Source organism: Neomonachus schauinslandi, chromosome 2 (genome assembly GCF_002201575.2).
Source record: "Neomonachus schauinslandi chromosome 2, ASM220157v2, whole genome shotgun sequence".
Lineage (NCBI taxonomy): Eukaryota > Metazoa > Chordata > Mammalia > Carnivora > Phocidae > Neomonachus > Neomonachus schauinslandi.
In genome coordinates this window covers 183,504,443-183,515,635 of record NC_058404.1, presented here as the reverse complement: position 1 = coordinate 183,515,635, position 11,193 = coordinate 183,504,443, and the positions used below count along the sequence as shown (strand labels likewise).

The window sequence follows — 11,193 nt, the reverse complement described above, 5'->3', positions numbered from 1 at the left end:
GTGGTGGTGATGCTGCCTTTTGGTCTTAAAACCCTACCAAATCTTTTCTCCGAAGAGTCATCTCATCTTCTGGCTGTATTCTTAGGAGAGGAGGGTACTTGCGGTGCTGAGGGTAAAGCAGAAAATAGGTGAGCTTACAGCACAGATCCAGTAAATTGCCTGCAAACACCCCCAACCCCGTCCCCTACTCCCAAAACCCCTACCCCTGCCCGCCCGCCAGGGATCCCATAGGGGTAGCCAGGGCAGAAGGGACGGCTTTTCGGGGCTCAGTTCCTCCTAGGCGCGCGGGGGCGCTGTGACTTCTCTCCCGGCGCGGCGGCACTCTTTCTCAGCCTCCTCGGTATGGACTGAGGCTTTCGGGACGGTGGCGGGAAGATGGCGGCATCCAGGAATTGGCTGGGAACAGTGGAAGCAGAGGGAAGCGCGGGGCGCCAGGCGAGCTCAGGAGTGGAGGTGGTATTTCCTTCCGATCCCGCCACCCCCGCCCCGCTGTGTCCTCACGGTGGGTGTGCGTCTGGGCTCAGCCGAGCTGTCGAGCGCGAGGGGCGGAGGTTAGCCTGAAGATGCCTTGGGCTTCTTAGGGCTCCCAGATTTGTATCTTCCTCGGTTTCACCATGTGTGATGCCAAAAAACGCCCTTTCCTGGGGACGTAGTGTTTTCAGTTTACTTAAGAAACTGTCATAGAAAGTCCTCACTGTGGTGGTTTTTGCTCCGTGGCTGTTACAGTCACCCCCCCAGGGAAGAGGCAGAGTCTAGGCAAACGGGATGCATGTTACTGAGTAAATCCATTGCCGAGTACTTGGGGATTTCATTGGTTGTTTTGCTTTTTATTTTAAAAAGTTAGGGGGAAGGATAGCATGAATTATTGCTCAGAGACCAGACCTAGTTTTTCTCTCAATTGTGGAGAGGATGTGCGCACATCCGACTCCAAAAGCTCAGATTTTCATTGAAAGGATAACTGGGTGGAGGTGGCAAAGTGCTCCGTTCTCTGGATCCCTTCCATATTTTTCGTCTCAGGACCCAGATCATTCACCATGTAGACAGCAACTGACAATGGCATTTTCTTTCTGCAGAGACTAGTTTTCAAGAGTTATGCCTCAAGTAATCAGTGCCTAAATGTGATGGGGGGGAAAAAGTAAACAGAGTGGGCTTAATTATGACAAATTGTGCATAAAACCAAATCAAGTTTTATTTAAGGGCAGTGAAAACTAGGAACTTGATGTAGATGACTATTGTTTGACATGTTTTTTTTTCCCCATTCTGGAACTAGGACCTACTCTTCTGTTTGTAAAGGTGAACCAAGGGAAAGAAGAAACACGGAGATTTTATGCCTGCTCAGCCTGTAGAGATAGAAAAGACTGTAATTTTTTTCAGTGGGAAGATGAAAAGGTATATCAACTTTTTAGACATTTTTAAAAATTTTTGACGTATGTGACAATTTGAGAATGTCTAAACCAATAAAAACATGCAACTTGAGCATTAAATGAGGTAAATCTCTTCAGATAGATGAAGATACTATGCTTTTTGATTCGACAGACTGGAGTTTATACTTACTCTAAACTTACTCTGAGTGCTGATGTTGTAAACGACTGTCTCAAAGACCGTTCCCTTTTAAGACTCTGAGGTGTCAATACTGGATGGCTGATCTTTTATTTGCAAATACAAATTTCTCCCTAAAGAGCTTAGGTTGTGATCATTCCAGGCAGTGTTTTAGAAAAACATTTTTTTTTTTTTTTTAAACATTTGCATTGACCATCCATTACAGCTACTGTATAACGGATGAAGGCACTTAGAGATATAGTTATGAGCTTGGTATCCTCTTGGTATCTAACTCAGCTCCAGTTAAAGTTTCTGAAAGTTTTGTTTAGAAAAATTTCAGCTTTGTTAGGTTTATTAGAAAACCGTCTTGTTTACAACTCTTCTGCACACCTGTTAAAATCACCATGTGTAAGATAATCTCTCAGTGCTTTAATATGTTAGGTATTGCTTCATGCTCCTCTAGAACTTTCCCAGTTTAATGTGTTTTGTTTTTGTTTTTCCCGGAAACAGATGCTTGTTTACAACATGGAGCTGCTTTAATTGGCTTCTTGATGTCAGAATGTGATACCAGTTTTTCTAGGATGATAGCAAGTTTGATAGTTTATTAAATGGTGCTTTTATTCCTTTTCAGTTGTCAGGAGCTAGACTTGCTGCCCGAGAAGCTCATAACCGAAAATGTCAGCCTCCTCTGTCCCGAACGCAGTGTGTGGAAAGGTGCTGATGTGTTGTCATTTTTATTTATTATTTTTGTTTTGTTTTGTTTTTCCCTGTGCCTTTGCACTTACTTTCATTTAAAAAAAAATTTATTGTGGTAAAATATATGTAACATAAAATTTGCCATTTTAATATTAAGTATACAGTTCAGTGGCATTAATTATATCCACAGTGTTGTGCCATTTCCACAATTACCTATTTCCAAAACCTTTTCATCACCCCAAAGAGAAACTCTGTTACTATTAAGCAATGACTCCCCATTCCAATTCTTCCCAAACCGTGGTAACCTCTACTATACTCTATGGATTTGACTATTCTAGCTACCTCATGTAAGTGGAATCATATATTTGTCCTTTTATGCCTGGCTTATTTTACTTACCATGTTTTCAAGGTTCATCCATGTTGTAGTATGTGTCAGAACCTCCTCCTTTTTATGGCTCAATAATATTCCATTATACACACACACCCATCTTGTTGATCTCTTCATCCATCAGTGAACACTTGGGTTGTTTTCCTCTTTTGGCTGTTGTGAATAATGCTCCAGTGAACATTGCATACAAATATCTGTTTGAGTCTCTGTTTTCATTTCTTTTGCGTATATACTTAGGAGTGGAATTATTGGATCATATCGTAATTCTGTGTGTAGTTTTTCGAGGAACCACCAAACTGTTTTCCACAGTGGCTGCACCATTTTACATTTCCCACCAGCAATGTACGAGGGTTCCACTTTTTCCACATCCTTGTCAACACTTATTATTTTCTGGTTTTTTTGGTTATCTTAGTAGTTGTGAAGTGATGTGTCATTGTGGTGTTGAATTTTGGGTCCCTAATGAGTAATGATGTTGATTATCTTCGTGTGCTTATTGGCCATTTGTGTATGTTCTTTGGAGAAATGTCTGTTCAAGTCCTTTGTTAATTTTTTTTTTTTTTTTAAAGATTTTACATTATTTGAGACAGAAAGAGAGTGAGAGAGCACAAGCAGGGGGAGCGGCAGGCAGAGGGAGAAGCAGGCTCCTTGCTGAGCAAGGAGCCTGATGCCGGACTCGATCCCAGGACCCTGGGATCACAACCCGAGCCAAAGGCAGACATTTAACTGACTGAGCCACCCAGGCGTCCCCCTTTGTTCATTTTTAATAGGATTGTAATTTTTGTTGATGAATCATAGGAGTTCTTTATATGTTAAGGGATGTTACACCCTTAACAGATACACGATTTGTACAAGCTCTCTCCTGTCCTGTAGATTGCCTTTCACTTTCTTGATGATGTCCTTTGATGCACTAGAGTTTTTAAATTTGATGAAGTCCAATTTATCAGATTTTTGCTTTTGTTTTCTTTGCTTTTGATGATATAGCTAGGAATCCATTGTCATATCCACTATTAGGAAGATTTACCATAATGTTTCTTTTTTGAAATACTGAAAGAACTAAAACATTTTTTGGAAGTTGTGAACATCTCTTTTTAAAAAAGCTACATTGTTGAAATGCTTTATTGGGTGACTGGGAATTGAATCCTAGATTTAATTCTTTGGAGACCTGTGAAAAGCCACCTTCTCCTGTGTCATAGGCCTTGTTTGTAAATGCTGGGGGAAGCTCCTTAAGAAGGTGCTGGTCTGGGTTGCTGGTAACGAATAGGTTTTTACTCTCAAGGCAACTCCTTTAGTTACCCGGGCTGCTGTGTTCAGAAGGATTCTGAGGTCTTATCTATGTTAAGTGGAAAGGAGAACTGGGCTCTATTAAAAATACCTTTCTTGAACTTGTTACATTGTGAAGTCTTTTGATGGAGGAGGCTGTTTCTTAAGATAACTTGATCACTCCTAACCAAAGTACTTAATCAGTGATAACTACTTGCTGTATGGAAATTCAGTCAACAACAAAAAATATTTACAAGGGAATTAATGTAAATTGAGCACTACTGTGAGCCAGCTAGTATGCTGTGTTTGACAGGAGAATTATGTAATCTTGCTAAGGTGGGTCACTTAGATGAGAAAATTGAGGCCTGGAGAAGTTGAGTGACTTCATTAAGCTATCACTATTAGAATGACTTAGCAGTGACTCTGACTTATGCCTCTGATTTTAAAATGTTGTTTTTAGACATAAAAGCAGATCGTAATTAACATATGGTGCGTAATGATTTAAGGAGATTTAAGAAGATAAAACGTGAGTTACATAGAGATACAATGAGATTATCATAATGACATAAAATAGAATATCAAAGTTGTAGAAAGTAGAAAAACATCACCCATTGTTTCTCCCTTTGAACCCATCACCTTGTTCATTTTGTAGTATTTTCTCCTGGTCTTTTGTTTTACCTGTGCCAAAGTTTGTTTTACAAGATCGTAGCCATAATGTATACATAGTCTCTTGTACTTTGCCTTATGGATTTTATCTGATAAGCCTTTTTTTTATGTTATGACATAGGATATTGGTAATTCAGTTAAACTCTGTAAGAAACTCTAGGTGATCTTGTTTCCTTGTGTAATAAAATTTTAGTCGGGAGCTAAACCACTGTTCTTTGTACTGCCAGGGTGTGTTTTTTTGATAATAATTTTGGAAATTCATATTTCATGTTAACTAGAAAATAAAAACACTGGCTAAAATGTGAAGTATTAAAGAATTTTCAAAAGGTCATTTCTTGGAGGTCATACTTTCATCAGTAATCTAGTGCTGATTCTTGAGAGCAGGTCTTAATAAAATAATTCTCCATATTTTAAATCATCTGTAACCCATAACCTTGGATTTTGTTGCCCAAGCTTGCTTGCTTAATTGCTTCCTTCTTTCCTTCCATCCATGTATTCATTCTTTATTGAGGGCTCAAAAAGAACTTAAAATGCTGGTAGTGGAGTTGAGATATGCAAAGATAATGCAATGCTAAGAAGATTGTGCTAAATGTAGAAAATATTGATAGGAAAAACTGAGTGCTCTGGAAAGTCAGCAACGACGCAGCTACCTCGTGCTGTCGCCAATCAATACAGTTTAAGGACTTGAGCAGGTTTTGAAGGGTGGGGAGAAGTTGAAGCTTTTTGAAATGTATCATTGATTTCGCTGCCTCACTTTGGGATTGATGCTGTCATGCTTGCTTAGGGGCCTTCTGTGGAGAAACATTTGAAAGCAGGCATTCCTCTAAAAATTTAAACTTTTGGCTTTTTAAAATCAAAAGTTTACTAACTTACTTATTCCGTGTTACTAAGTTCCCTCTTCTCTTAGATGAGAAAATGGAGACTAGCCGTTCATCGTTGTGTGTAAATGAACCTAAGGATGATGTACTATTACTTGAGATTGTAACCGTTTTCAAAGTTAACTTTCTACAACTCATTTATAAATATCTTATGAAATAAGTAGTCCATTTGAAAGTATTAAAATGCATTTAAACATATTCCTGTTCTATAATGCAAACCTTCATCTGTCGCTGTTGAAGTCACAATAGCTTTTCATTGATAATTCCTTCTCCAAATTGTTAGAAAGGAATTGTGGTAGCTAGCAAGATAAATTGGCCCATGTTACTTGATTTTTATTATGGAGCTGGCAGTGCTCCGCAGATGTCTGTGTGCTACAGAACAGGATTTGATATTCGTTTTTTAATCTCACTCTTTGACCCATGCTTTATATTTCATGTGTTCAGTTGACAGATTTACATCTTGTGTCTGAGATTTGACTTCCTGATAGTTTTTAGCTGCCTCTTAACGCCCTGAAATGTCATTCTGTTATGTAGTATGTTGGCACCTTATTGTGACCTATGAAGTCTTAGAGAAGATATATTTTAATGCTAAAATAGGCATTAATTTATGTGCATCCATATAGTTTTGTTTAGTTGATATTTCATTTGGTTATGTTTTTTCAGAGCTCATTTAAACTCAGATTTTCAAGGTCTGCTATTAGGGAAATGCCATAAACATAATTCGTCTACTCCAAGAAAGGCAAATGGAACATCAAACGGAGATCAATAAAAATGACATTTCAAAATGCTAGCCTGCAAATTGTGAATCATGCTGAGCCATGCAGTGGAATGAATTTCCTCTGCCCCTTGGGTATGTGTAGAAAGTACAATGAGGAGAGAGCGCTGAGTAAGCCTCAGCCCTTACGCTCTCATGTTCTTCCTACCATACTTCTAAAAAACCTTGTTTCTGAATGTTAAATTTAAAGCAGTATACTTGAATGATTATGATGTGCTTTTGAGTAGAAAGAAGTATGCATGAGATCTCCGTTTATCTTCTGTCAAGAAAAGGTTAATAAACTAGCAGAAAAGCTTTCTGAGAAATGGTTTTGACAAGGCACAAAGGTATATAAGTGGAGGTTCATTTAACAGTATTCTTCTTTTCCTTTGTTTCAAAGTAATTAAACTTGGTGTCCTAAGCACCATCAGAGAGTCCTGTGTATGAGCGAATTGTACCCCAGTCCTTCATGGTTTCAAACCGTCTTTCATCTCTTCCTGGTGATTTGGCAGCTTCTCCTGCCCTCAGTGGGCATCACTTGGTGAGGGATAGGCAGTCCTTCTGATTGTGTTTAAGTAACAGAACCTGACACAGCTTTACCTATGGGGATCTTCCTTCTCTTTTTTCCTTTAAGGCCCTTGATTGTTGTTGTCATTCTTTCAAGGATGAGTGTTTGCTTCCCTAATATGAAACGTACGCTCTGTTGCTCCGTTTTAGTTCTGACTACATGTATAATACTTTTGCGTTTTGGGGACTGAAATTGTAGGTGATGGCAGTGACCCTCGCGTGTAGTTCCAACAGTGCACTGTGCCGAGTTCAAGAGATGACAGCATGAAGGCCTGGGACAGGTTTGCACGTGGGGGAACCATCCCAGCTACGTCATGACCTCTGTCTGGCTGATGGCATTACATATCATATCTCAGTGTCATAGATGCTAAAATGTGAAAGCATATGCGTCTTAGAAGCGATGAAATGGAGGGACTCCTGGGTGGCTCAGTTGGTTAAGCTGCTGCCTTTGGCTCAGGTCATGATCCCAGGGCCCTGGGATCGAGTCCCGCATCGGCTCCCTGCTTGGCAGGAAGCCTGCTTCTCCCTCTGCCTGCAGCTCCCACTGCTTGTACTCTCGCTCACTCTCTCTCACCCATGCTCTCTCTCTCTCTAGCAAATAAATAAATAAATAAATCTTAAAAAAAAAAAAAAAAGAAGCAGCGATGAAATGGGATGGTTGGATTTTGCTTTGTGATCCAGTCTGATGGGCTTTCTTTTCGTGGGTTGATTTAGCTCATTTGCAGAGTGGATATAACAGACATGCTTGATGTTGGTTTTGCTGTATTATTTTATGCTTTCTGGTTTTTTGCTTCTCTGCTCTCTTTCACTATGTGGCATATGTTTTCTTTTTTTAATGTGTATTTCTTCTATTTTTTTGTTCTTATGGTTGCCTTTGTAGCTTTTTATGCTATATTTAATCCTTCTGTTTTTTTTAGATTGTCTTCATACATCTAAAAATGAGAAATGATGAACTTGTATATTTCTTTTTTTTTTTTTTTAATTTTTAAGATTTTATTTATTTATTTGTCAGAGAGAGAGACAGAACACAAGCAGGGGGAGAGGCAGGCAGAGGGAGAAGCAGGCTCCCTGCCGAGCAAGGAGCCCGATGTGGGACTCCATCCCAGGACCCTGGGATCATGACCCGAGCCAAAGGCAGCCGCTTAACCAACTGAGCCACCCAGGCGTCCCGAACTTGTATATTTCATCTTCTCATCTCTTTCTCTACAGTCACTATCCAGTTTTGGTTGATTATTTCTTTTTAGGGATAACCTTTATGCCTTTCAATATTGCTTACAACTTTTACTTGATTTTTCAGTTTTAAATGTTATCTTTTGGCCTCTGACTCTTAACACATGAGAAAATCAGTATACTTACATGATCTCCCACTTTCTCTGGGACTTCCCCCACCTCTTATATTTGGATTTATATTATTTACATTTTATACTGTAACTATAATACTCATATTGTTCTGTTTTTATTCTGTGGTTAAGTGGATTCGGTGCTTACTGACAGCCCCTTTGCTGTAGTTCCTTCATTTATCTCCTATTTGGCTAAAATTCATCCTCTAGTGTTTTTTTCTTTTTAAATAAAAGTCTTACGGTAATCAGAAGTTTTATTTATTTATTTATTTATTTATTTTTAAAGATTTTATTTATTTTTTGACAGAGAGACAGCAAGAGAGGGAACACAAGCAGGGGGAGTGGAAGAGGAAGAAGCAGGCTTCTCGCTGAACAGGGAGCCCGATGTGGGGCTCGATCCCAGGACCCTGGGATCATCACCTGAGCCGAAGGCAGACGCTTAACAACTGAGCCACCCAGGCGCTCATAATCAGAAATTTTAAATCAAAATCCCTATGTGGCTATTGTATGTTTCTGTTTACATGAAATATCCTAAACAGGCAAATCTATTGAGACAGAAAGTAGATTCGTGGTTGCTAGAGGCTGGGGGTTGGGGAATGGGGAGTGACTGCTGATGGGTACAGGGTTTCTTTTTGAGGTGATGAGATTGTTCTGGAATAAGATTGTGGTGATGATTACTCCATGAACGTTCTCCATGAACATTCTAAAAACCACTGAATTGTACACTTTAAAAGGGAGATTGTAGGGGCCCCTGGGTGGCTCAGTTGGTTAAGCGACTGCCTTCGGCTCAGGTCGTGATCCTGGAGTCCTGGGATCGAGTCCCGCATCGGGCTCCCTGCTTGGCAGGGAGTCTGCTTCTCCCTCTGACCCTCCTCCCTCTCATGCTCTCTGTCTCTCATTCTCTCTCTCTCAAATAAATAAGTAAAATCTTTAAAAAAAAAAAAAAAAAGGGAGATTGTATGGTACGTGAATTAAATTTCAGTAAAAAAATAAAATCTGTATGTGGCAATGGAATCAAATAGTTCAAAAACCAAATAGAGGCTTTACAAAGAACAACACCCCTGCCTCCACCTATGCATTTCCCCTTCTCTAGAAGCAACTATAGTCAGCTCTTTTGGCTAATTATTTTAGAACTTACCTTCCTGTCTCTGAAATATAAAACATGCTCATATTGCTACTTCCTGATTTATCAAGTTTTGAAATTATCTATTTCCTATGGAAGTTGAGGGTTTATCTTTCTTTCTCTCCTCTCCTCCCCTCACCCCCCCCCCTGCCCCCCCCCCCCATAATCTGTACCTTTTTCCTACCCCATTTGAATATGGTTATATCACAATTTTGGTTAGATTCATGTTTTAGTGTTTGCGTTATTATAACCATATAAGTGCTGCTCAGAGTTAAACCGTGTAATAAATCAAAATAAGTTTTTTCTTTTCTACACAGCTTTTTGTTTTCTTTGGAGTTAATAATAGTCTTGGGTTTTTTATTATTGTAGCTGCTATTGGCTTATTTATGTGCTTATCACTGCTTCAACTGCAAACTCTCTGCCAGTTGTCTAAATCCTTTAAGAACATTCAGATATAGCATAATCCATTGGTTTCATCTTCTTAGAGAAATCTGTCTTAGGGCTTTCAGAAATGCTCTAGTCTGGAATGTCCTCTTTACCTGGCACCCAGCTGTCCGTCAGTTTCTTCAGTAAGGACCCAGATTATATGATTACCTAACCTGAGTTCTTCCAAGTCCCAAAATATTTGTTTACCCAGCTGTCTGTCAGTTTCTTCAGTAAGGACCCAGATTATATGATTACCTAACCTGAGTTCTTCCAAGTCCCAAAATATTTGTTTACTTCCTTTATTCTTGAATGGCACTGATCCAACTATAAAATTATTCAGATTACATGTTTTCCTTGGGGCAATTGCGGGATTGCTTCACATCCTCCAGAGCAGTACTTCTTAAGTGATCTCTGTGAAAGGATCAGTCTTTCGTTTGTTTGCTTGTTTTATGTTCTTGTTTTTATTCTCTACCCATTGGGATCAGATACTTCTGTAAATATAATGAAAATAAATTACTAGAAAATAAAATGAAAAAAAGAGAAGACATACAGACTACAAGCTCACATTTTTTTATTAGTTTGAACAGACATAAAAGTGCTCTAATTGGTATAAAAATTTCTAAACGTAGACTCTTGATATCTGTCTTTGTCTCAGTTGTTTGTAACTGTTGACCGCCGGCACTGGTGCGTGGCCAGTCTGTGAGGAACACTGTTCTAGAGTTAAATTTGGTTTTACCACCCAAGAATTCTGAAATCTGTGTTTCTGCAGATACCTTTATCTATGCTGATACTTGGTTGATCCCTATGCAGATGATGGAATTCTAGGTTGGAAATATTTTTCCCTCAGGATTTGGAAGGCAATGTTCCATTTACTTTTGTCTTCATTATAGCTGTTGAGAAGTTCAAGTTCAGAAAGTTCATTCCTGATCTCATAAATGATCTGTGAGCCATTTGATCCCTTTGTCTTTTTTTTTTTTCTTAGAATCTTACTATTCCTACAGGTGTGACATTTCATGATTACCTATCTTGATGTGAGTCTGTTATATCCTATTTTGCTGGGTATTAGGTAAATCCTTTCAAACTGGAAACTCGTGTCCTTCAGGTCTGAGAAATTTCCCAGATTATATTCCTGTTGCCAAAGAATGAAAAACCAAGTCGCATGTGATTTAGGGCTGAGTACAACCCATTTCTTGCTTAGTATTTTCTGGGGTCCTCTTTGCTTGTTTTCAAAGCAAGCAAATTCTTGCTTTTTCTTTAAAGTACTTTTAAAAATCTTTTATTATGGAAAATTTCAGGCATATACAAAAGCAGAGAGAACAGTATAAAGAATCTCCCACATCCACACAAAGCTTCATCAGTCATCAGTATGTGGCTAATTTTATTTCACTTATACCTTCTACCCTGACCTTCAGTGTAGATATTATATAATTGTACCCATAAATATGTTTCTATGTATCTCAAGAAATAAGGCCTTTAAAAAAAACATAATCACAGTACTGTTAAAATACCTAAAAAATGAAACAATTCTTTAATGTTACCTAACATGCAGTTAATAT

General features: G+C 38.8%; 1 protein-coding gene across 2 annotated transcripts in view; it reads left to right on the top strand.

Annotated features, from left to right (window-relative positions):
- Positions 1-375: 375 nt before the first annotated feature.
- ZCCHC4 (zinc finger CCHC-type containing 4) overlaps positions 376-11,193 on the top strand; it is a 45,031-nt gene continuing 34,213 nt past the window's right edge. For both annotated transcript variants that reach the window (XM_021679413.2, XM_044912759.1), the window contains exons 1-3: positions 376-502; positions 1,271-1,389; positions 2,171-2,253. In XM_021679413.2, the coding sequence (XP_021535088.1) occupies positions 376-502; positions 1,271-1,389; positions 2,171-2,253 (329 nt within the window). The remainder of the gene's footprint in view (positions 503-1,270; positions 1,390-2,170; positions 2,254-11,193) is intronic.